Source organism: Salvelinus namaycush, chromosome 23, assembly GCF_016432855.1.
Source record: "Salvelinus namaycush isolate Seneca chromosome 23, SaNama_1.0, whole genome shotgun sequence".
Taxonomy (NCBI): Eukaryota; Metazoa; Chordata; class Actinopteri; order Salmoniformes; family Salmonidae; genus Salvelinus; species Salvelinus namaycush.
In genome coordinates, this window is record NC_052329.1 from 2139478 (window position 1) to 2166977 (window position 27500).

The window sequence follows — 27500 nt, forward strand, 5'->3', positions numbered from 1 at the left end:
GAAAGAAAGAGAGAAAGAGAGAGAAAGAGAGAAAGAAAGAGAGAAAGAAAGAGAGAAAGAAAGAGAGAAAGAGAGAAAGAAAGAGAGAAAGAGAGAAAGAAAGAGAGAAAGAGAGAAAGAAAGAGAGAAAGAAAGAAAGAAAGAGAGAAAGAAAGAGAGAAAGAAAGAAAGAAAGAAAGAAAGAGAGAAAGAAAGAGAGAAAGAAAGAAAGAAAGAAAGAAAGAAAGAAAGAAAGAAAGAAAGAAAGAGAGAAGAAGTAGGCCGATACCAGCTAATGATCAAAATCCAGAAAAGAGACGTTAAATTCTACAACCACCTAAAAGGAAGTGATTCCCAAACCTTCCATAACAAAGCCATCACCTACAGAGAGATGAACCTGGAGAAGAGTCCCCTAAGCAAACTGGTCCTGGGGCTCTGTTCACAAACACACCCCACAGAGCCCCAGGACAGCAGCACAATTAGACCCAAGCAAATCATGAAAAAAAAAAAAGTGAATTACTTGACACATTGGAAATAATTAACCAAAATACTGAGCAAACTAGAATGCTATTTGGCCCTAAACAGAGAGTACACAGTGGCAGAATACCTGACCACTATGACTGACCCAAACTTAAGGAAATCTTTGACTATGTACAGACTCAGTGAGCATAGCCTTGCTATTGAGAAAGGTCACCGTAGCATGTCTTCTCTTGAGAGCCAGGTCTGCCTATGTACACACTGCCCACACAATGAGGTGGAAACTGAGCTGCACTTCCTAACCTACTTCTAATTGTATGACCATATTAGAGACACATACAGTATTTCTCTCAGATTACACAGACCCATAAAGAATTTGAAAACAAATCCAATTTTGATAAACTCCCATATCTACTGGGTGAAATACCAGTGTACCATCATAGCAGCAAGATTTGTGACCTGTTGTCACAAGAAAAGGTCAACCGGTGGAGACCAAATACCATTGTAAATACAACCTATATTTATGTTTATTTATTTTCCCTTTTGTACTTTAACTATTTGTACATCATTACAACACTGTATATAGATATACTATGACATTTGAAATTGGGTTTTTTAAACTTTTGTGAGTGTAATGTTTACTGTTCATTTTTATTGTTTATTTTACTTTTGTTTATTAATTTCACTTGCTTTGGCAATGTAAACGTGTTTCCCATGCCAATAAAGACCTTCAATTGAATTTGAGAGAGAGTCACCGGTCCCAGGTTTGGCTAGTCTACTGAAACAGAACCTGTCCCAGGCTTGGCTAGTCTACTGAAACAGAACCGGTCCCAGGCTTGGCTAGTCTACTGAAACAGAACCGGTCCCAGGCTTGGCTAGTCTACTGAAACAGAACCGGTCCCAGGCTTGGCTAGTCTACTGAAACAGGGACCGGTCCCAGGCTTGGCTAGTCTACTGAAACAGGGACCGGTCCCAGGCTTGGCTAGTCTACTGAAACAGGGACCGGTCCCAGGCTTGGCCCCCCCCCCCTTACGACCCCTTGGCTAGTCTACTGAAACAGGGACCGGTCCCAGGCTTGGCTAGTCTACTGAAACAGAACCGGTCCCAGGCTTGGCTAGTCTACTGAAACAGAACCGGTCCCAGGCTTGGCTAGTCTACTGAAACAGAACCGGTCCCAGGCTTGGCTAGTCTACTGAAACAGGACCCGGTCCCAGGCTTGGCTAGTCTACTGAAACAGAACCGGTCCCAGGCTTGGCTAGTCTACTGAAACAGGGACCGGTCCCAGGCTTGGCTAGTCTACTGAAACAGGGACCGGTCCCAGGCTTGGCTAGTCTACTGAAACAGGGACCGGTCCCAGGCTTGGCTAGTCTACTGAAACAGAACCAGTCCCAGGCTTGGCTAGTCCACTGAAACAGGGACATTTATTGATCATCTTAGAATTGTGGTTCTGATGACAGATGTCTTAAGTGTTAACTTATTTATTTTTTAACCTTCTTAAAAATATAATTCAAATGCATTTACATTTATCCTTAGATCAAAGATCATTTTTAATCCTGCCTATGTCAAGAAAAACAAATAAATCAATAAGAAAGGATTTTGGGAAGGATAGACAACATTTCAGAGGCTCTACTCTGGTGAATGAAGACACTATAATCAAGATGCTGTGTGTGATAGAGGAGGCGCACACAGAAGACAGGCATGCAGGCAGAGAGGCAGAAAGGGAGGCAGGCAGGTAGAGAGGAAGGCAGAAAGGGAGGCATGCAGGTAGAGAGGAAGGCAGAAAGGGAGGCATGCAGGTAGAGAGGAAGGCAGGCAGAGAGGAAGGAAGGCAGGCAGGCAGAGAGGAAGGAAGGCAGGCAGGCAGAGAGGAAGGCAGGCAGGCAGAGAGGAAGGCAGGCAGAGAGGAAGGAAGGCAGAGAGGAAGGAAGGCAGAGAGGAAGGAAGGCAGGCAGGCAGAGAGGAAGGAAGGCAGGCAGGCAGAGAGGAAGGCAGGCAGGCAGAGAGGAAGGCAGGCAGGCAGAGAGGAAGGCAGGCAGAGAGGAAGGCGTTACCTACATTTGGACTTTGGTAAACATAGCTCTGGCTTTCCCACAGTCCCATTTGTGTACAGAGGCTCTGTGTGTGTGTGTGTAGAGTGGTCAATAAACCTAAAGTATGACAAACACAAACCTGCTCCAAATGAGGCCTCGTTCACACAGAGCCAAGGCACACATTTCAACCTGCACGGTTTAATACATTTCAAAATCACTAAAATAGAAAAGTTAATTAATAATTTTCCCTATTTGAATAATAAGTAAATTCATTATTGCTAAATGCTTTATACATAGCTAACCTGTGTGTGTGTTTATGTGTTGTAACAAATGGACAAATTAAGTCGTATTGTATGCAGGGCTAGCCCCAGGCATAAGCAACATAAATGGTCGCTTAGGGCCCCCGGTCCACTAGTGGACCCGGTCCCAGTGAACTTACTATTGAGAGTATACTAGAATACACCAGTAGTTTCTCTAGTCATGTCAGTCACTCAAATAGGGGCCTACCGAGTGGCGCAGCGGTCTAAGGCACTGCATCTCAGTGCTAGAAGCGTCACCACAGACCCTGGTTCCATTCCAGGCTGTATCACAACCGTCCGTGATTGGGAGTCCCATAGGGCGGCGCACAATTGGCCCAGCGTCATCCGGGTTTGGCCGTCATTGTAAATTAGAATTTGTACTTAAAAGACTTGCCAAGTTAAATAAAGGTTAAATGTAACATTCAAAGATAAAAAATGTCAGTTAACAACATTTACAACGGTAGTTAGTCAAGCGGCCAGCTATCTAAACTAATAATGGACGAGTACCGACCGGACATGCAGGGCAGAGACACAGGGGCCCTGACTTCCAGGGGGCCCTCTGATCTTGTTAGTCATTCTCACTCAGAAGTCATATTAACATGGCAGAAATCATTCAAAATGTGCAGAAATGAAGGAAATCTGCTTTAAAAACTGCAAACACTTCTCCACTCCGTGAAGAGGGGGGCCCCCAACCAAATGTTTTACATAAATGTGCAGCAAATGGGAATGAGAGAGACAGAGAGAAATACCACAGTGTGCTACCACAGCAGCAAGATTTGTGACCTGTTGCCAAAAGAAGAGGGCAACCAGTGAAGAACAAACACCATTGTAAATACAACCCATATTTATATTCATTTATTTTCCCTTTCGTACTACAACTATTTGCACATCGTTACAACACTAATGTCTATATTCCAAATTTCTGATTGTTTATTTCCCTTTTGTTTATTATCTATTTCACCTGCTTTGGCAATGTAAACATATTTTTTCCTTCTTCGCATACAGTTGAAATCGGAAGTTTACATACACCTTAGCCAAATACATTTTTTTTTTTAAATCACAATTCCTGACATTTAGTCCTTGTAAAAAGTCCGTCTTAGGTCAGTTAGGATCATCACTTTATTTTAAGAATGTGAAATGTCAGAATAATAGTAGAGAGAATGATTTATTTCAGCTTTTATTTCTTTCATCACATTCCCAGTGGGTCAGAAGTTTACATACACTCAATTAGTATTTGGTAGCTATGCCTTTACATTGTTTAACTTGGGACAAACATTTCTGGTAGCCTTCCACAAGCTTCCCACAATAAGTTGGGTGAATTTTGTCCCATTCCTCCTGACAGAGCTGGTGTAACTGAGTCTGGTTTGTAGGCTTCCTTGCTCGCACACGCTTTTTCAGTTCTGCCCACATATTTTCTATAGGATTGAGGTCAGGGCTTTGTGATGGCCACTCCAATACCTTGACTTTGTTGTCCTTAAGCCATTTTGCCACAACTTTGGAAGAATGCTTGGGGTCATTGTCCATTTGGAAGACACATTTGCGACCAAGCTTTAACTTCCTGACTGATGTCTTGAGATGTTGCTTCAATATATCCACATAATTTTCTTTCCTCATGATGCCATCTATTTTGTTAAGTGCACCAGTCGCTCCTGCAGCAAAGCACCCACACAACATGATGCTGCCACCCCCGTGCTTCACGGTTGGGATTGTGTTCTTCGGCTTGCAAGCCTCCCCCTTTATCCTCCAAACATAACAATGGTCATTATGGTGAAACAGTTCTATTTTTGTTTCATCAGACCAGAGGACATGTCTCCAAAAAGTACGATCTTTGTCTCCATGTGCAGTTGCAAACCGTAGTCTGGCTTTTTTATGGCTGTTTTGGAGCAGTGGCTTCTTCCTTGCTGAGCTGCCTTTCAGGTTATGTCGATATAGGACTCATTTTACTGTGGATATAGATACTTTTGTACCGGTTTCCTTCAGCAAATTTCACAAGGTCCTTTACTGTTGTTCTGTGATTGATTTGCACTTTTCGCACCAAAGTACGTTCATCTCTAGGAGACAGAATGTGTCTCCTTCCTGAGCGGTGTGACGGCTGCGTGGTCCCATGGTGTTTATACTTGCGAATTATTGTTTGTACAGATGAACGTGGTACCTTCAAGTGTTTGGATACTGCTCCCAAGGATCAACCAGACTTGTGGAGGTCTACAAATTTTTACTGATGTCTTGGCTGATTTCTTTTGATTTTCCCATGATGTCAAGCAAAGAGGCACGGAGTTTGAAAGTAGGCCTTGAAATACATCCACAGGTACAACTCTAATTGACTCAAATGATTTCAATTAGCCTATCAGAAGCTTCTAAAACCATGATATAATTTTCTGGAATTTTCCAAGCTGTTTAAAGGCCCAGTCAACTTAGTGTATGTAAACGTCTGACCCACTGGAATTGTGATACAGTGCACTATAAGCAGAGGTAGACCGATTATGATTTTTCAACGCCGATACCAATTATTGGAGGACCAAAAAAAGCCGATACTGATTAATCGACCGATTTATATATATATATAATAATGACAATTACAACAATACTGAATGAACAATTTTATTTTAACTTAATATAATACATAAATAAACATCTATTTAGTCTCAAATAAATAATGAAACATGTTCAATTTGGTTTAAATAATGCAAAAACACAGTGTTTGAGAAGAGAGTAAAAGTGCAATATGTGCCATGTAAAAAAGCTAACATTTAAGTTCCTTGCTCAGAACATGAGAACATATGAAAGCTGGTGGTTCCTATTAACATGAGTCTTCAATATTTTTAGGTTTTAGGTTGTTTTAGGTTGTCGTTATTATAGGACTATTTCTCTCTATACCATTTGTATTTCATATACCTTTGACTATTGGATGTTCTAATAGGTACTATAGTATTGCCAGCCTAATCTCGGGAGTTGGTAGGCTTGAAGTCATAAGCTGTGCTTGAAGCATTGCGAAGAGATCCTGGCAAACGCAGGAAAGTACTGTTTAAATGAATGCTTACGAGCCTGCTACTGCCTACCACCGCTCAGTCAAACTGCTCTATCAAATATTAAATTAGACTTAATTATAATATAATAAACACACAGAAATACGAGCCTTTGGTCATTAATATGGTAAAATCCGGAAACTATCATCTCGAAAACAAAACATTTATTCTTTCAGTGAAATACAGAACCGTTCCGTATTTTATCTAACGGGTGGCATCCCTAAGTCTAAATATTCCTGTTACATTGCACAACCTTCAATGTTATGTCATAATTACGTAAAATTCTGGCAAATTAATTACGGTCTTTGTTAGGAAGAAATGGTCTTCACACAGTTCGCAACGAGCCAGGCGGCCCAAACTGCTGCATATACCCTGACTCTGCTTACAAAGAACGCAAGAGAAATTACACAATTTCCCTAGTTAATATTGCCTGCTAACACAAATTTCTTTTAACTCAATACGTAGGTTTAAAAATATATTATTGTGTATTGATTTTAAGAAAGGCATTGATGTTTATGGTTATTATCTACTTTGTGCATGACGTGGTCATTGTCCTGTTGGAAGGTGAACGTTCACCCCAGTCTGAGGTCCAGACCGCTCTGGAGCAGGTTTTCATCAAGGATATCGCTGTACTTTGCTCAGTTCATCTTTCCCTCGATCCTGACTAGTCTCCAAGTCCCTGCTGCTGAAAAACATCCCCACAGCATGATTATGCCACCACCATGCTTCACCGTAGGGATGGTGCCAGGTTCCTCCAGAGGTGACGCTTGGCATTCAGGCTAAAGAGTTAAATGTTGGTTTAATCAGACCAGAGAATCTTGTTTCTCATAGTCTGAGAGTCTTTAGGTGACTTTTGGCAAACGCCAAGCGGGCTGTCATGTGCCTTTTACTGAGGAGTGGCTTCTGTCTGGCCACTCTACCATAAAGGCCTGATTGATGGAGTGCTGCAGAGATGGTTGTCCTTCTGGAAGGTTCTCGCATCTCCACAGAGGAACTCTGGAGCTCTGTCAAGAGTCGCAATCGGGTTGTTGGTCACCTCCCTGACCAAGGCCCTTCTCTCCCAATTGCTCAGTTTGGCCAGGTGGCCAGCTCTAGGAAGAGTCTTGGTGGTTCCAAACTTCTTCCATTTAAGAATGATGGAGGCCACTGTGTTCTTGGGGACATTCAATGCTGAAACAATGTTTTGGTACCCTTCCCCAGATCTGTGCCTCAACACAATCCTGTCTCGGAGCTCTACGGACTCTTCCTTCGACCTCATGACATGGTTTTTGCTCTGACATGCACTGTCAACTGTGGGACCTTATATAATCATGTCCAATCAATTGAATTTACCACAGGTGGACTCCAATCAAGTTGTAGAAACATCTCAAGGATGATCAATGGAAACACCTGAGCTCAATTTCGAGTCTCATAGCAAAGGGTCTGAAAACGTATGTTAAAAATTTGCTAAAATTTATACAAACCTGTTTTTGCTTTGTCATTATGGGGTACTGTGTGTAGATAAATGAGGAAAATCCATTTTAGACTAACGCTGTAACGTAACAAAATGTGGAAAAAGTCAAGGGGTCTGAATACTTTCCCGAAGGCACTGTATGATCATGAACCAGTTTATTAACTCTCTACGATGTAACATCTCTAAATGAGTTACATTCAACACTTGAAGACAAAGTGTCCAATCCAAAACATATCTTTTGACCAAAATATGGGTAAAATACTGTATGTTAATTGTGTTAAAATGTTGAATCCTCCAAACATCATGTCTCATAATCTGTTCAAAAGTTATTGGAGTTTTTACCCTTTTAGGATGACCAGATTAGGGTGACTAAAGGCCAGAGATTTTTTTTGAAAAAAAAAAATCTGGGAAATTACCTTCTGTCAACTAGGCTGTGTGCAATCAATAACGTATGCTCTCAATGGGATTTGATAGGAGTGAAGCCAAATCCAAGATGGCTTCCTTTGACACTTTTTATTTTTTTGGTGCACCAGGACCATTCACAGTTTAGCTCAACTCTGATTGGCTAATTTTTTAAAACGTGTTTTTTTTGTCAAGGGAGGCCAGATGCTCGCTGCTCGCTGGATGTATTAGGCTATGCAACCCAACTTTAGCTATAATGTTATCTATAATGATTCAGCACATGAAGAATCATATTTGTTTTGGTAAAAAGTATTTTATAACATAAGGAAGTTAAATTGAATCAACAAAGTGTGTTTTCACCCACTGTGAGCAGTGTGGGAGGACACCCTAGATATAGACTAGCAGTTGAGCCAGGAGAAGATGTGAATGAGGCAGGTCAGAAATGAAGATGTGAATGAGGCTGGTCATAAATGAAGATGTGAATGAGGCTGGTCATACATGAAGATGTGAATGAGGCTGGTCATACATGAAGATGTGAATGAGGCTGGTCATACATGAAGATGTGAATGAGGCTGGTCATACATGAAGATGTGAATGAGGCTGGTCATACATGAAGATGTGAATGAGGCTGGTCATACATGAAGATGTGAATGAGGCTGGTCATACATGAAGATGTGAATGAGGCAGGTCATACATGAAGATGTGAATGAGGCAGGTCATACATGAAGATGTGAATGAGGCAGGTCATACATGAAGATGTGAATGAGGCAGGTCATGAAGCAGGTCAGAAATGAAGATGTGAATGAGGCTGGTCATGAGGCAGGTCATAAATTAAGATGTGAATGAGGCAGGTCATGAGGCAGGTCATAAATGAAGATGTGAATGAGGCAGGTCATGAGGCAGGTCAGAAATGAAGATGTGAATGAGGCAGGTCATGAGGCAGGTCATAAATGAAGATGTGAATGAGGCAGGTCATAAATGAAGATGTGAATGAGGCTGGTCAGAAATGAAGATGTGAATGAGGCAGGTCAGAAATGAAGATGTGAATGAGGCAGGTCATGAGGCAGGTCATAAATGAAGATGTGAATGAGGCAGGTCATAAATGAAGATGTGAATGAGGCAGGTCATAAATGAAGATGTGAATGAGGCAGGTCATAAATGAAGATGTGAATGAGGCAGGTCATAAATGAAGATGTGAATGAGGCAGGTCATAAATGAAGATGTGAATGAGGCAGGTCATAAATGAAGATGTGAATGAGGCAGGTCATAAATGAAGATGTGAATGAGGCAGGTCATAAATGAAAAATAAATCATAGTATATTATGTGTGAAAAGAATAACATGTTTATTCTAACATTATAACACCAGAGTTGGGACACTGTGGTCAAAAGAGTTGGACACAGAAAAACCTAACTTTTCTAAAATAATCACACACAAAAAAAATGGACTGTGCACAAAGTAGCCTAACAATCCTTTGAAACAGCTTGTATAAAGTCAGAACCCATTGTCTACACTCTACACCAGACCAGCATGGTTCAAAACCAGCATGTATTATTGGATTTTTGAAATGTAAAAATGGACTATGTGTCTCCAATCAGAAGGCAGTTGTTTGACCCCTGGGACGGGGTCACAGAATAGCTGCACCCTCCAGGCCTTACTCTCCTTTAAGCCATGTGTGTCCCAAATGGCACCCTATTCCCTATGTAGTGCCCCTATGGGCCCTGGTCACAAGTAGTGCACTATGTAGGGAATAGGGTGCCATTTGGGTGGTAGCCCAGGGCTTCCCATAGGTTTCCCATGGAGAGTAGATCCCTGTTGAAGGCTGTGTTTAATAAGCCAGAGGAAGCACTGATTAGCCTTTCTATTCCAGCAGAGCAGCTCATTTAGAATCCTTCATTAGTGTATGACCCTGCCCTGCCCCCCACCACCACGTCTACCCCTGGTGTGGCCTGCTAGCCAGCCCTGCCCCCACCACCACGTCTACCCCTGGTGTGGCCTGCTAGCCAGCCCTGCCCCCCACCACCACGTCTACCCCTGGTGTGGCCTGCTAGCCAGCCCTGCCCCCCACCACCACGTCTACCCCTGGTGTGGCCTGCTAGCCAGCCCTGCCCCCCACCACCACGTCTACCCCTGGTGTGGCCTGCTAGCCAGCCCTGCCCCCCACCACCACGTCTACCCCTGGTGTGGCCTGCTAGCCAGCCCTGCCCCCCACCACCACGTCTACCCCTGGTGTGGCCTGCTAGCCAGCCCTGCCCCCCACCACCACGTCTACCCCTGGTGTGGCCTGCTAGCCAGCCCTGCCCCCCACCACCACGTCTACCCCTGGTGTGGCCTGCTAGCCAGCCCTGCCCCCCACCACCACGTCTACCCCTGGTGTGGCCTGCTAGCCAGCCCTGCCCCCTTTCTCCACCCTAGTCCTGAGAGCCCTGACCCAGACCCCACCTCCACCCTGCCCCTCCCCATCCCAACACCACAACTACTACTACCGCCAAACAAGGTGACCCCACCTCCCCCTGCCCTCCCCCCTGCCGTTGTAAATCAAAGGCCACAGCAAACTGCTGGAAGAAAGAACAGGAAAGGTCAACACACCATGCTGACATTTTCCCAATGGCTCCCTCTTTCCCTCTCCTTCTCTCCCCCTCTCCCTCTCTTTCCCTCTCCTTCTCTCCCTCTTTCCCTCTCCTTCTCACCCCCTCTCCTTCTCACCCCCTCTCCCTCTCAATTCAATTGGATTTATTGGCATGGGAAACATATGTTTACAAATCAAATGTTATTTGTCACATGCGCTGAATACAACAGGTGTTGACCTTACTGTGAAATGCTTACTGAAAAGCTTTTAAACAACAATGTAGTTCAAGAAATAGAGTTAAGAAAATATTTACTAAATAAACTTAAATTAAAAAAAGTTACACAAGAAAATTACAGAACAATAACAAGGCAATATACAGGGGGTACCGGTACCGAGTCAATGTGCGGGAGGGTACAGGTTAGTCGAGGTAATTTGTAAAGTGACTATCCATAGATAATAAACAGTGAGTAGTAGCAGTGTAAAAACAAAAGGGGGGAGGGGTGTCAATGTAAATAGTCCGGTGGCCATTTGATTAATTGTTCAGCTGTCTAATGGCTTGGGGGGTAGGAGTTGTTAAGTAGCATTTTGGACCTGGACTTGGCGCTCCGGTACCGCTTGCTGTGCGGTAGCAGAGAGAACAGTCTATGACTTGGGTGACTGGAATCTGACAAATTTTTGGGCCTTCCTCTGACACTGCCTAGTATATATGTCCTGGATGTCAAGAAGTGAAATAAAAAAGAAACAAAAGGAAAATAAACAATAAAAAATGTACAGTAACCATTAAACTCACAAAAGTTTTCAACTGTTATATTATTGGTAATGTTATAATGATGTGCAAACAGTTGAAGTATGAAATGCAAAATAAATAAACAAACATATGGGTTGTATTTATGGTGTTTGTTCTTCACTGGTTGCTCTTTTCTTGTGGCAACAGGTCACAAATCTTGCTACTGTAATGTCACACTGTGGTATTTCACCCAGTAGATATGGGAGTTTATCAAAATTGGATTTCTTTACGGGTCTGTGTAATCTGAGTGAAATATTTGTCTCTAATATGGTCAAACATTTGGCAAGTGGTTAGGAAGTGCAGCTCGGTATCCACCTCATTTTGTGGGCAGTGTGCACATAGCCTGTCTTCTCTTTAGAGCCATGTCTGCCTACACGGCCTTTCTCAATAGCAAGGCTAGGCTCACTGAGTCTGTACATAGTTAAAGCCTTCCTTAAATTTGGGCCAGTCACATTGGTCAGGTATTCTGCCACTGTGTACTCTCTGTTTAGGGCCAAATAACATTCTAGTTTGCTCTGGTTTTTTGTTGATTCTTTCCCATGTGTCAAGTAATTATCTTTTTGTGTTTGTGAGCCGAGTCCCGTACCAGCTGGCAGAGGGGACTCTTCTCCAGGTGAACCTCTCTGTAGGTGAGGGCATTGTTATGGAAGGTTTGAGAATCACTTCTTTTTATGAGGTTGTAGAATTGAATTTATATTTTCTGGATTTTGAACATTTGCAGGAATCGTCCTAATTATATCAGATCTCAATTTGGTGTTTGTCCCATTTTGTGAATTCTTGGTTGGTGAGTGGACACCAGACCTCACAACCATAAAGGGCAATGGGCTCCAAAACGTATTCAAATATTTTAAGCCAGGATGTCAAATTGTATGTTCCTTTTGATGGTAGAAAGCCCTTCTCTCAGATCTCTCACAGCCTTGTGGATGTTACCTGCGGTGCTGATGGTTAGACCGAGGTATGTATAGTTTTGTGTGTGCTCTAGGTCAGCGGTGTCTAGATAGAATTAGTATTTATGGTCCTGGCAACTGGACCTTTTTTTGGAACACTATTATTTTTGTCTTACTGAGATTTACTGTCAGGGCCCAGGTCTGACAGAATCTGTGCAGAAGATCTAGGTGCTGCTGTAGGCCCTCCTTGGTTGGGGACAGAAGCACCAGATCACCAGCAAACAGGAGACTTCATATTCTAGTAGGGTGAAGCTGTTTGCTGCAGACTGTTCAAGTGCCCTCGCCAATTTTTTTATATAGCAGACCTTCATGCCACATTGAGTCAAAGGCTTTTTTGAAATCAACAAAGAATGAGAAGACTGTTAGTTAGGGTGTGCAGGGTGAATACGTGGTCTGTCATAATTTGGTAAAAAGCCAATTTGACATTTGTTCAGGATATTGTTTTCACTGAGGAAATGTACAAGTCTGCTGTTAATGATAAAGCAGAGGATTTTCCCAAGGTTGCTGTTGTTACATATCCCACGGCAGTTATTTGGGGTGAATTTGTCTCCACTTTTGTGGATTGGGGTGATCAGACCTTGGTTAAAAATATTGGGGAAGATGCCAGACCGGAGGATGATGTTAAATGGTTTAAGTATAGCCAATTGGAATTTGTGGTCTGTGTATTTTATAATTTCATTGAGGATACCATCAACACCACAGGCCTTTTGGGGTTGGAGGGTTTGTACTTTTTGTCCTGTAGTTCATTCAATGTAATTGGAGAATGCAGTGGGTTCTGGTAGTCTTTAATAGTTGACTAAGATTTGCCAATACATCGCCGTTTTGGATAGATAACTCTTTGTATTGTTGTGTGTTTAGAGTTTTCCAATTTTCCCAGAAGTGGTTAGAGTCTATGGATTCTTCAATTACATTGAGCTGATTTCTGACGTGCAGTTCCTTCTTTTTTCTTATTTCTGTATTTCTGTATTGTTTTAGTGATTCACCAAAGTGAAGGCTCAAGTTTTCTTGTTCTGGGTCTCTGTGGTTTTGGTTGGATAGGTTTCTCAATTCCTTTCTTAGGTTTTTGCATTCTTCATAAAAACCATGTCATTATTGTTCATTTTCTTAGGTAATTTTCTCTCTCTTCCTATCTCCCCCTCCCTCAGCACTGCTGTGGGGTTTATAATGAAACCAGCAAGACAAACTCGGAACAAGAGGCTGGAGACTGCTCAATCACTCACTATCACCCATTCAACAACTACATCCCCCGCTGACAGAACCCAAACTGAAACTATAATCAATGCTGTCTGTTCTCAGTGTTCTGTTGCTGTAAGAGCCCTATGTTGCTTCCCAAATGGTACCCTATTCCCTATGTAGTGCACTACTTTTGACCAGTATGCACTACTTAGGGAATAGGGTACCAATTTGGACTCATACGGTATCTGGTCAAATAATAACACTACTTAGAACTTACTATATATTCTATAACATCTATAACATCTAATTCAACTAAATACAAAGTCCATGTGTTTATCTCCTAGCTACAAAAACAAACCAGTCAGTCAATTAAAAAGGAGGCGTCCATGTTGTCCCCTCTCACCTCTATCTTTACACAAGTGGCGATCGGTGCCGTTTAAGATGAGGGAGGACGATTTGTTTTTTTAACGAGCAAATGGCCTTATTTCTATTACAGCATATTGGATGACTGTCATTCATATTCCATTCAAATCACATTATATTTGTCAAATGCTTGGTAAACAACAGGTGTGGACTAAGTGAAAGACTTACTGACGGGCCCTTCCCAACAATGCAGAGAGAAAGATAATAGAGAACTAATAGAAAAGTAAAACAAGTAATAATGAAAGTAGTAATAGACACATAATGAGTAATGATAACTTGGAGATACAGTGTCTTTTATAGAGACATGTCTGTATTTCATGTTCAATAAATTTGCACAAAATTCAAAAAAACATGTTTTCACTTTGTTATTATGGTGTATTGTGTGTAGATGGGTGAGAGAAAAACGATCTATGAAATCCATGTTGAATTCAGGCTGCAACACAACAACATGTGGACTAAGTCCAGGGGTATGAAGACCTTCTGAAGGCTCCAGCGCCAACTGAATTTTTCGCCCAGTTCAATGTAACAGTGATAGGTTTAGGCTACTACATGATACTAGAATGTTCCGTAGGTGCACACAGGTCGAGAGACAAGTTGGAGTAGTCAAGGTGACAGACAGTGACATATTCAATTCCAACTTGCACACTCTTACCTGCATCTAGCTGACCTGGGGTGTAATCATTAGAACAAACAGTTGTGTTTTGCAACTAAAACGAGAGTTTTTATTGAACAAATTCAGGTAGGTCCATCCCCGTTTCATTCTGTTTAAGAAACGTTTAGCAAAATAATTGGTGGAATGAATACACCCCTGATCAGCCGCACACACAGTTCACTTTTAAAGCAGCCACATACAGCAGCATCACTTTGCTCGTTGTATAATTCCTTCTCGCATCTATTTGCTCTCCTCACCTTTTCCCCTTTGCTTGTGGAATTTAGTGCACAACACAACAGCTTTCTGTGACCAGGTAAAAATAACTCTCCAAGCCAAAACTTTTATATCATAACCGCTAACCAGCCTACCATATTAACTTTACAGTCAACAAACTAGAACGAACGCTTTAGTAAACCCACAATCCAATCGTACAATCACAAAGTACAGCGTACAGCAGTTTAGCAGTTACACCGACGGGCCCCGGTGGCAATAAATAAATAAAACGGAAAGCTTACCTTGACTTGGAAGAGTTTCAGTGTTGGATAGCCTTAGCCAGCTAGCTAACATAAACAGCATTCCACTCTGTTTGAGTGAGATTGTTGAGTAGGCTAGCTAGCTAAGTATGCTAAACTTAGTTAGCTAAACTAAGATGAAAGATCTGCAACATGCAATAATTTCAAAGATATCACTGAGTTACAGTTCATATGAGGAAATAAGCCAATTGAAATAAATTGATGGTGAGGATGACGAGCACGCAGATGAACTTCCCTGAGACGGTTTCTGACAGTTTGTGCAGAAATTCTTCAGTTGTGCGTTAGTTCACAGTTTCATCAGCTGTCCAGGTGGCTAGCCTCAGACTATCCCACCGGTGAGGAAGCCAGATGTGAAGGTCCTGGGCTGTCATGGATACACGTGGTCTGCGGGTGTGAGGCCAGTTGGACGTACTGCCAAATTGTCTAAAATGGCGTTGGAGGCGGCTTATGGTAGAGAAATTAACATTAAATTATCTGGCAACAGCTCTGGTGGACATTCCTGCAGTCAGCATGCCAAATGCACACTCTCTCAAAACTTGATACAACTGTAGCATTGTGTTGTGTGACAAAACTGCACATTTAAGAGTGGCCTTTTATTGTCCCCAGCACAAGGTGCACCTGTGTAAGGATCATGCTGATTAATCAGCTTCTTGATATGCCACACCTGTCAGGTGGATGGATTATCTTAGCAAAGGAGAAATGCTCACTAACAGGGATGTAAACAAATTTGTGCACAAGATTTGAGAGAAATAATCTTTCTGTTCGTATGGAACATTTCTGGGATCTTTTATTTCAGCTCATAAAACATGGGACCAACACTTTACATGTTGCGTTTATATTTTTGTTCAGTATACTATATTTTAATAAAAAAATAGTTTTTTTAATGTTTCACTATTTAAAATGTTATGATATTCACTAAGTTGTATGGTCCTCCCATTCCTCCTCTGAGCAGCCTCCACTGCTTTACACTTCATCGCAGGCATTTGTCTATTTTGGTCCGGCTCACATGAGCCTCCCTCCACCACTCCACAGGGCCAAGACGCTCTGCTTTCCTCTGCTCTGTTCTGCCTGAATACAGCTCAGTGTTTCTCTGCTCCCTGGTCGTCGGGACAAAGGGAGGGCCAGGCCAGCAGATCAGAATACGTCTCAAATGGCACCTTATTCCCTATATAGTGCACTACTTTAGACCAGAGCCCTATTCCCTATATAGTGCACTACTTTAGACCAGAGCCCTATTCCCTATATAGTGAACTACTTTAGACCAGAGCCCTATTCCCTATATAGTGCACTACTTTAGACCAGAGCCCTATTCCCTATATAGTGCACTACTTTAGACCAGAGCCCTATTCCCTATATAGTGCACTACTTTAGACCAGAGCACCCTATTCCCTATGTAGTGCACTACTTTGGACCAGAGCACCCTATTCCCTATGTAGTGCACTACTTTGGACCAGAGCACCCTATTCCCTATGTAGTGCACTACTTTGGACCAGAGCACCCTATTCCCTATGTAGTGCACTACTTTGGACCAGAGCACCCTATTCCCTATGTAGTGCACTACTTTGGACCAGAGCACCCTATTCCCTATGTAGTGCACTACTTTGGCCCCAGAGCTGCTCCAGTCTTGGCCCAGTCCTCTCCCTCTTCTTTCTGAGCTCCACATGGCAGAGTCCATTCAACTCCATTGACACAAAGCTGCCTGCCGCGGCAGCCATCACAGTAGCGTCATCATTGATGAAGGAAACTAAAAGGGAAACTTGCTTCAAAACCAGTGGGTCATCATGCAGCAGCCACAGCTATATGAGTCACCAGTGGGTCATCATGCAGCAGCCACAGCTATATGAGTCACCAGTGGGTCACCATGCAGCAGCCACAGCTTTATGAGTCACCAGTGGGTCACCATGCAGCAGCCACAGCTTTATGAGTCACCAGTGGGTCACCATGCAGCAGCCACAGCTTTATGAGTCACCAGTGGGTCACCATGAAGCAGCCACAGCTTTATGAGTCACCAGTGGGTCACCATGCAGCAGTCACAGCTTTATGAGTCACCAGTGGGTCACCATGCAGCAGCCACAGCTATATGAGTCACCAGTGGGTCACCATGCAGCAGCCACAGCTATATGAGTCACCAGTGGGTCATCATGCAGCAGCCACAGCTATATGAGTCACCAGTGGGTCATCATGCAGCAGCCACAGCTTTATGAGTCACCAGTGGGTCACCATGCAGCAGCCACAGCTATATGAGTCACCAGTGGGTCACCATGCAGCAGCCACAGCTATATGAGTCACCAGTGGGTCATCATGCAGCAGCCACAGCTTTATGAGTCACCAGTGGGTCACCATGCAGCAGCCACAGCTTTATGAGTCACCAGTGGGTCATCATGCAGCAGCCACAGCTTTATGAGTCACCAGTGGGTCACCATGCAGCAGCCACAGCTATATGAGTCACCAGTGGGTCACCATGCAGCAGTCACAGCTATATGAGTCACTGGAGTTACCTCCTCCATATATAGCCCATCGGGCTCTGGTCAAAAGTAGTGCACTATATAGGGTGTAATTTGAGACACACTCTGGGACGTTCACACTGGGACGTTCACACTAGGACGTTCACACTGGGACGTCGAACACCGGGACGTTCAACACTGAGACGTTCAACACTGAGACGTTCACACTGGGACGTTCACACTGGGACGTCGAACACCGGGACGTTCACACTAGGACGTTCACACTGGGACGTTCACACTGGGACGTTCACACTGGGACGTTCACACTGGGACGTTCACACTTGGACGTTCACACTGGGACGTTCACACTGGGACGTTCACACTGGGACGTCGAACACCGAGACGTTCACACTAGGACGTCGAACACCGAGACGTTCACACTAGGACGTTCACACCAGGACGTTCACACTAGGACGTTCACACTAGGACGTTCACACTGGGACGTTCACACTGGGACGTTCACACTAGGACGTTCACACTAGGACGTTCACACTGGGACGTTCACACTGGGACGTCGAACACCGAGACGTTCACACTGGGACGTCGAACACCGAGACGTTCAACACTGGGACGTTCACACTGGGACGTTCAACACTGGGACGTTCACACTGGGACGTTGAACACCGAGACGTTCACACTGGGACGTTGAACACCGAGACGTTCAACACTGGGACGTTCACACTGAGACGTCGAACACCGAGACGTTCACACTAGGACATTCACACTGGGACGTTCACACTGGGACGTTCACACTGGGACGTTCAACACCGAGACGTTCAACACTGGGACGTTCACACTGAGACGTTCACACTGGGATGTTCACACTAGGACGTTCACACTAGGACGTTCACACTGGGACGTTGAACACCGAGACGTTCACACTGGGACGTTGAACACCGAGACGTTCAACACTGGGACGTTCACACTGAGACGTCGAACACCGAGACGTTCACACTAGGACATTCACACTGGGACGTTCACACTGGGACGTTCACACTGGGACGTTCACACTGGGACGTTCACACTGGGACGTTCAACACTGGGACGTTCAACACTGAGACGTTCACACTGGGATGTTCACACTAGGACGTTCACACTAGGACGTTCACACTGGGATGTTCACACTGGGACGTCGAACACCGAGACGTTCACACTGGGACGTCGAACACTGAGACGTTCACACTGAGACGTTCACACTGAGACGTTCACACTGGGACGTTCACACTGGGACGTTCAACACTGGGACGTTCAACACTGGGACGTTCAACACTGGGACGTTCAACACTGGGACGTTCAACACTGGGACGTTCAACACTGGGACGTTCAACACTGGGACGTTCACTCTGGGACGTCGAACACCGGGACGTTCACACTAGGACGTTCACACTGGGACGTTCACACTGGGACGTTCACACTGGGACGTTCACACTGGGACGTTCACACTGGGACGTTCACACTGGGACGTTCACACTGGGACGTTCAACACTGGGACGTTCACACTGAGACGTTCACACTGAGACGTTCACACTGAGACGTTCACACTGGGACGTTCACACTGGGACGTTCAACACTGAGACGTTCACACTGGGACGTTCACACTGGGACGTTCAACACTGAGACGTTCAACACTGAGACGTTCAACACTGAGACGTTCACACTGAGACGTTCAACACTGAGACGTTCACACTAGGACGTTCACACTGAGACGTCGAACACTGAGACGTTCACACTAGGACGTTCACACTAGGACGTCGAACACTGAGACGTTCACACTAGGACGTTCACACTGAGACGTCGAACACTGGGACGTTCACACTGGGACGTTCACACTGAGACGTTCACACTGGGACGTTCACACTGGGACGTTCACACTGGGACGTTCAACACTGAGACGTTCAACACTGAGACGTTCACACTGGGACGTTCACACTGAGACGTTCACACCGAGACGTTCACACTGAGACGTTCACACTGGGACGTTGAACACCGAGACGTTCAACACTGGGACGTTCAACACTGGGACGTTCACACTAGGACGTTCACACTGAGACGTTCACACTGAGACGTTCACACTGAGACGTTCACACTGGGACGTTCAACACTGGGACGTTCACACTGGGACGTTCACACTGGGACGTTCACACTGGGACGTTCAACACTAGGACGTTCACACTGGGACGTTCACACTGGGACGTTCAACACTGGGACGTTCACACTGAGACGTTCACACTGGGACGTTCAACACTGGGACGTTCACACTGGGACGTTCACACTGGGACGTTCACACTGGGACGTTCACACTGGGACGTTCAACACTGGGACGTTCAACACTGAGACGTTCAACACTGAGACGTTCACACTGGGACGTTCACACTGGGACGTTCACACTGGGACGTTCAACACTGGGACGTTCACACTGGGACGTTCAACACTGGGACGTTCAACACTGGGACGTTCAACACTGAGACGTTCAACACTGGGACGTTCAACACTGAGACGTTCACACTGGGACGTTCAACACCGAGACGTTCAACACCGAGACGTTCAACACCGGGACGTTCACACTGGGACGTTCACACTGGGACGTTCACACCGAGACGTTCACACCGAGACGTTCACACTGGGACGTTCACACTGGGACGTTCACACTGGGACGTTCACACTGGGACGTTCACACTGGGACGTTCACACTGAGAAAACAGGCTCCACTTGGAGCCCTGCAGGCCTGATGAAGGAGATCCAGAATGAGGAAATGTGATGACTAATAAACTGTTTTAAACACCATATCCCAGTCTGTCACCTGAATGAAACGTCAACTCTTTTTGACTCTGTTATTACATCCCTCTCCCCCTCTGTTCTTGCCGCCCTGGGTTGGTCAGACAACCCCTGTTTATAAATAGGAGTGTTTTTTCCAGCAGCTCTGCTGAGGAGGTCTCTTTTCATTTCAGATCGAGTGTCTCTCAACTTTGATGTGCGGCCGATTCGGGAATGTTTTCAGGGCGCCGAGCTCCGTAACACGGACACAGACATGCCTAGCATGGAACGCTGTATTCCCAAAGTGTCACGGCAACAACCTCAGTCTCTGTTATGTCATAACATTCTGTAACATATCACTGAGATAAAACAGTGTAATTACTGAAAAATACATGTCGAGAAAGAATATCAACATTCTCTGAAGATGGCAACTGAATGAATTACCAGAGTTTTGCAGGTTCTCTCTATTTTCAGAAAAGAGAAAACCCAAACGTGACTATGAGGGACAAAGAGGAAGTCATCAAGATGCTCCTACTGAGATTGTGGAAGTAGTTGACCAACCAGAGCAGCTTCCTGTGAGAGAGTTGACCACAAATGTAGCTGGGGTTAACTAACACAAAAAGCCACAACGTCACCATTCAGTGTCCCCAGGGGTGTAAAGTTGTAACGGGTGTCGTCTTTGGATGAGGAATAATCGGACCAAAGCGCAGCGTGGTAAGTGTTCATGCTTTTTATTTAAACTGAACACTATAACAAAGTGAGAAACGAAACCAAAACAGTCCTGTCAGGTGCAGAAACACAAAACAGAAAATAACTACCCACAAAGCATAGGTGGGGAAAAGCTACCTTAGTATGGTTCCCAATCAGAGACAACGATAGTCAGCTGTCCCTGATTGAGAACCATACCCGGCCAAAACATAGAAATACCAAAACATAGAAAAATGAACATAGAATGCCCACCCAAATCACACCCTGACCAAACCAAAATAGAGACATAAAAAGCTCTCTAAGGTCAGGGCGTGACAAAGGTACTTAAGTCGTTTTTTTGTGGGTATCTGTAGTTTACTATTTATGTTTCTGACTACTATTTACGCCACTGCATTTCTCAAGAAAATAATGTACTTTTTACTTCATACATTTTCCCTGACACCTAAAAGTACTCGTTACATTCTGAATACTTAGCAAGACAGGAAAATGGTCCAATTCACACACTTATTAAGAGAACATCCCTGGTCATCCCTACTGCCTCTGATCTGGAGGACTCACTAAACAGAGAACATCCCTGGTCATCTCTACTGCCTCTGATCTGGAGGACTCACTAAACAGAGAACATCCCTGGTCATCCCTACTGCCTCTGATCTGGAGGACTCACTAAACTGAGAACATCCCTGGTCATCCCTACTGCCTCTGATCTGGAGGACTCACCAAACTGAGAACATCCCTGGTCATCCCTACTGCCTCTGATCTGGAGGACTCACTAAACTGAGAACATCCCTGGTCATCCCTACTGCCTCTGATCTGGAGGACTCACAAAACAGAGAACATCCCTGGTCATCCCTACTGCCTCTGATCTGGAGGACTCACTAAACTGAGAACATCCCTGGTCATCCCTACTGCCTCTGATCTGGAGGACTCACTAAACAGAGAACATCCCTGGTCATCCCTACTGCCTCTGATCTGGAGGACTCACTAAACAGAGAACATCCCTGGTCATCCCTACTGCCTCTGATCTGGAGGACTCACTAAACACAATGCTTAGTTTGTAAATTATGTCTGGGTGTTGGAGTGTGCCCCTGGCTATCCATACATTTTAAAAAACAAGAAAATGGTGGTTTGCATAATATAAAGAATTTGAAATTATTTACACTTTTACTTTTGATACTTAAGTACACTCTCCTGAGAGAGTCCGTTTCAGTCCTGAGAGAGTCCGTTTCAGTCCTGACAGAGTCCGTTTCAGTCCTGACAGAGTCCGTTTCAGTCCTGACAGAGTCCGTTTCAGTCCTGACAGAGTCCGTTTCAGTCCTGACAGAGTCCGTTTTGGTCAGTTTCCAAACGTCAGCAGCAGCAGTAGTACTGAGAGTATGTGTGAGTCGTTTTAACTCTCTCTCCCCGTCCCGTCCCCCCCAAACCCCCCTCTGTCTCTTCTCCCTCTCTCTCTCTCTCTCTCTTCTCTCTCTCTGTCTCTCTCTCCCCGTCCCGTCCCCCCCAAACCCCAAGTAACTTACGACACCAGAAGGGTAAAGAGTACTGCCCTAAATGGACCAGATGTGGAACCTAAAAACATCTGATTCTGAAAGGTCTCATTTTATCCACCTACATTTGTGGTTTATCATGTTTACCCACAACCAATTGGGAAGAAAGTCATGGGCCTACATTTTTGAAAACTGATTGAAAACATTTTTGCACATTAAGTAGCCTACATTAACAAGTTTTTAAACTTAAAGTGGCCCAGTCCCTCTAGTACAACCACTATACATCACTAGTTGACCCCCAGTCCCTCTAGTACAACCACTATACATCACTAGTTGACCCCCAGTCCCTCTAATACAACCACTATACATCACTAGTTGACCCCCAGTCCCTCTAATACAACCACTATACATCACTAGTTGACCCCCAGTCCCTCTAATACAACCACTATACATCACTAGTTGACCCCCAGTCCCTCTAATACAACCACTATACATCACTAGTTGACCCCCAGTCCCTCTAATACAACCACTATACATCACTAGTTGACCCCCAGTCCCTCTAGTACAACCACTATACATCACTAGTGGTGTAACCTGATCCCCAGACACTATGTTCCAGCTGTAACCTGATCCCCAGACACTATGTTCCAGCTGTAACCTGATCCCCAGACACTATGTTCCAGCTGTAACCTGATCCCCAGACACTATGTTCCAGCTGTAACCTGATCCCCAGACACTATGTTCCAGCTGTAACCTGATCCCCAGACACTATGTTCCAGCTGTAACCTGATCCCCAGACATTATGTTCCAGCTGTAACCTGATCCCCAGACACTATGTTCCAGCTGTAACCTGATCCCCAGACACTATGTTCCAGCTGTAACCTGATCCCCAGACACTATGTTCCAGCTGTAACCTGATCCCCAGACACTATGTTCCAGCTTTAACCTGATCCCCAGACACTATGTTCCAGCTGTAACCTGATCCCCAGACACTATGTTCCAGCTGTAACCTGATCCCCAGACACTATGTTCCAGCTTTAACCTGATCCCCAAACACTATGTTCCAGCTGTAACCTGATCCCCAGACACTATGTTCCAGCTGTAACCTGATCCCCAGACATTATGTTCCAGCTGTAACCTGATCCCCAGACACTATGTTCCAGCTGTAACCTGATCCCCAGACACTATGTTCCAGCTGTAACCTGATCCTCAGACACTATGTTCCAGCTGTAACCTGATCCCCAGACATTATGTTCCAGCTGTAACCTGATCCCCAGACACTATGTTCCAGCTGTAACCTGATCCCCAGACACTATGTTCCAGCTGTAACCTGATCCCCAGACACTATGTTCCAGCTGTAACCTGATCCCCAGACACTATGTTCCAGCTGTAACCTGATCCCCAGACACTATGTTCCAGCTGTAACCTGATCCCCAGACACTATGTTCCAGCTGTAACCTGATCCCCAGACACTATGTTCCAGCTGTAACCTGATCCCCAGACACTATGTTCCAGCTGTAACCTGAGCCCCAGACACTATGTTCCAGCTGTAACCTGATCCCCAGACACTATGTTCCAGCTGTAACCTGATCCCCAGACACTATGTTCCAGCTGTAACCTGATCCCCAGACACTATGTTCCAGCTGTAACCTGATCCCCAGACATTATGTTCCAGCTGTAACCTGATCCCCAGACACTATGTTCCAGCTGTAACCTGATCCCCAGACACTATGTTCCAGCTGTAACCTGATCCCCAGACACTATGTTCCAGCTGTAACCTGATCCCCAGACACTATGTTCCAGCTGTAACCTGATCCCCAGACACTATGTTCCAGCTGTAACCTGATCCCCAGACACTATGTTCCAGCTGTAACCTGATCCCCAGACACTATGTTCCAGCTTTAACCTGATCCCCAGACACTATGTTCCAGCTGTAACCTGATCCCCAGACACTATGTTCCAGCTGTAACCTGAGCCCCAGACACTATGTTCCAGCTGTAACCTGATCCCCAAACACTATGTTCCAGCTGTAACCTGATCCCCAGACACTATGTTCCAGCTGTAACCTGATCCCCAGACACTATGTTCCAGCTGTAACCTGATCCCCAGACACTATGTTCCAGCTGTAACCTGATCCCCAGACACTATGTTCCAGCTGTAACCTGATCCCCAGACACTATGTTCCAGCTGTATCCTGATCCCCAGACACTATGTTCCAGCTGTAACCTGAGCCCCAGACACTATGTTCCAGCTGTAACCTGATCCCCAGACACTATGTTCCAGCTGTAACCTGATCCCCAGACACTATGTTCCAGCTGTAACCTGATCCCCAGACACTATGTTCCAGCTTTAACCTGATCCCCAGACAGTACACTACCTTTGATCAGGGCCCATAGGGCTGTTATTAGATCTTAATAATATTATTATTACAAAGGTATAGAGAGTTAACATACATAGGGTTATTAAACTTACTTGAGGAAGTATCTCTGTCCAGAGGGTGTCTTGGCCATCTCCCAGCCCGGGGGCAGGGGCATGTCATCTGGGATCTCATAGGACGACTGTCGGAGGTGTGATGGGGGGGCGCCCGCAGGGACCATGCCCAACAGGGGAGACACTGCCCCTAGCTGTAGGGAGGCAGGGGACGAGTGGGCACGCACGTGGTGGGGGGCGATGGCACCAGCCGTACCTGCGTCTGTGCTGGTCTGGATGGAGAGAGGAGGAAGAGAGAGGAGGAGGAGGAGAGGGGAGTCAGGGAAGAGGAGAGTAGGAGAGGGGAGTCAGGGAAGAGGAGAGGAGGAGAGGGGAGTCAGTGAAGAGGAGAGTAGGAGAGGGGAGTCAGTGAAGAGGAGAGTAGGAGAGGGGAGTCAGGGAAGAGGAGAGTAGGAGAGGGGAGTCAGGGAAGAGGAGAGTAGGCGAGGGGAGTCAGGGAAGAGGAGAGTAGGCGAGGGGAGTCAGGGAAGAGGAGAGTAGGCGAGGGGAGTCAGTGAAGAGGAGAGTAGGAGAGGGGAGTCAGGGAAGAGGAGAGTAGGAGAGGGGAGTCAGGGAAGAGGAGAGTAGGAGAGGGGAGTCAGTGAAGAGGAGAGTAGGAGAGGGGAGTCAGGGAAGAGGGGAGTAGGAGAGGGGAGTCAGGGAAGAGGGGAGTAGGAGAGGGGAGTCAGGGAAGAGGAGAGTAGGAGAGGGGAGTCAGGGAAGAGGAGAGTAGGAGAGGGGAGTCAGGGAAGAGGAGAGTAGGAGAGGGGAGTCAGGGAAGAGGAGAGGAGGAGAGGGGAGTCAGGGAAGAGGAGAGTAGGAGAGGGGAGTCAGGGAAGAGGAGAGTAGGCGAGGGGAGTCAGGGAAGAGGAGAGTCAGGGAAGAGGAGAGTAGGAGAGGGGAGTCAGGGAAGAGGAGAGTAGGCGAGGGGAGTCAGGGAAGAGGAGAGTAGGAGAGGGGAGTCAGGGAAGAGGAGAGTCAGGGAAGAGGAGAGTAGGAGAGGGGAGTCAGGGAAGAGGAGAGTAGGCGAGGGGAGTCAGGGAAGAGGAGAGTCAGGGAAGAGGAGAGTAGGAGAGGGGAGTCAGGGAAGTGATTCACTAACTTGTGCATGAGTCACCCAGATTACAGATGGAAAGTTTTTATACAAAACACCTAATTAAATGTTGTTCAATCATGTTCTGCACTATTCACCTCAAAGTAATTAATATAATTCATTATAGTCAAGTTTTATAACAGTTGAGTTTAATAAATAAATAAATTGGTTGTTGTTCCATGCAATAATAACAAACTTTCTGTTCATAAACTTGAATAAAGCAAACATTACGATAATAAGAAGGCCTAGTATCACTGCTCGGTTTCTAAAGCCTGGAGGAGGAGACAAGAGGGCTGCTGCAGCCTGCTAAAGTTGAGCAGGGACAACAACTCTGGAAGTCCCGAAGGCGCATACTCCGACACGTCCATGCCACCGTCAACCGCGCATGCGCACTGTTGGCTCAACTCACTCATTAAAGATCATAAACTGAAAGGGTTAAAAAGTGTAAATGGGCTACGAGTGATTCCACCACATGATTTCCTAAGCTTTTTACTAACATTAAAGGGCATGCATTGTTTAACTAAACCGGCCGGATTCAGTCTACTCAAACTGACCTGTTACAAGCATAGGGCCTCACGCTGCAGTCCATTCCTCGATTTTCTTTCGATTTACTAACAAACGTAACAACTTTATATCAATCTTATAAAGAATATTATGTTCATCTTGGTGTATTAATTAAAAAATACTTTTCGGAAATACAATAAACTGCATTATATCAAGCCTACATAAGATATATCTGTAACTTAAACTTTTGGAATAATTTACATTAATTATAGTAATAGCACGTAGTATTAGTAATATGCCTAACACTTTAAAAAGTTATTCAACAACTCCTGAAAAAGTTAACCTGCTTCAGTCGATGCATCTTGATTTAGGCAACAGAAGATACCTTTTAATGTAATATAATGAACGTGTTGGGACACAGTTGACTAGTAACATGCGTGGGTAAAAGTAAAACAACAGAAGATACCTTTTAATGTAATATAATGAACGTGTTGGGACACAGTTGACTAGTAACATGCGTGGGTAAAAGTAAAACAACAGAAGGGATTTTTCTCTTTATAGTTGGTGAAGTGTCTGGGGGCTTTGTATCTGGGTTGTGTGTGAGGGTGGTCTCTCTCGTCTTACTTGTCTGGAGTGGGACTTTGGCTCTGGCGGTTTGAAGAAGGAATCTGGAAGCTTTCTCATCCTCATTGGGACGGAGGGGGGGACGCTGGTATTTTTCGGGTTCATAACAGCGTTGAAAAGGGTCTCCAGATCCGTCTCCGAGTCTCCCCGGACGTGGATTATCTGGTGACCGGCCGGGGGGTTGTGCTGGCTCGGATCCATGTTTATTCCAACAACAAAAACTATCCCAAAAAGTATTTGCCCGAGAAGGAAAAAAAAAATATGTAGAAAAAGATTCAACTCAAAGAACCAAAAATCTAGTTTTTCGGAGGGCGAAACTCGAAACCTCGATCATCGAAAGTTAAATCAAAGTGAGTCCAAAAGTAAAGTTATGTTCTCCCAACAGTAGGGTTAGCTATCGCAATCACCACAAACAGTACACTTCTTTCTGATGTTTCGGAAGAACACACTGTAAAATATAACAACGCGCATATCTACTCCACTGTATCTGTAACTTTTCCACACAAAAAAAAGAAACACAAATAAAAAAAAGTTAAACGTTTACCTGGCTAAAGTCAAATTACTGCACAGATTTACCTTCGAAAGTTTTTCCCGATTTTTCCATTAAAAAA

The 27500-nt window shown here is 45.0% G+C and overlaps 1 protein-coding gene across 1 annotated transcript in view; it reads right to left on the reverse strand.

Moving 5' to 3' along the window:
• LOC120018909 (transcriptional coactivator YAP1-like) overlaps positions 1 to 27500 on the reverse strand; it is a 37369-nt gene that overhangs the window by 9789 nt on the left and 80 nt on the right. The window contains exons 1-12 of the mRNA XM_038962129.1: positions 26890 to 27500; positions 24672 to 24901; positions 19760 to 19817; positions 19226 to 19297; positions 19124 to 19182; positions 18851 to 18910; positions 18479 to 18596; positions 18277 to 18335; positions 18134 to 18178; positions 17892 to 17934; positions 17577 to 17633; positions 17363 to 17434 (exon numbers count right to left, since the gene is read on the reverse strand). The exon at positions 26890 to 27500 is cut by the window's right edge and continues 80 nt beyond it. Of these exons, the coding sequence (XP_038818057.1) occupies positions 17363 to 17434; positions 17577 to 17633; positions 17892 to 17934; positions 18134 to 18178; positions 18277 to 18335; positions 18479 to 18596; positions 18851 to 18910; positions 19124 to 19182; positions 19226 to 19297; positions 19760 to 19817; positions 24672 to 24901; positions 26890 to 27090 (1074 nt within the window). The 5' untranslated portion in view covers positions 27091 to 27500. The remainder of the gene's footprint in view (positions 1 to 17362; positions 17435 to 17576; positions 17634 to 17891; positions 17935 to 18133; positions 18179 to 18276; positions 18336 to 18478; positions 18597 to 18850; positions 18911 to 19123; positions 19183 to 19225; positions 19298 to 19759; positions 19818 to 24671; positions 24902 to 26889) is intronic.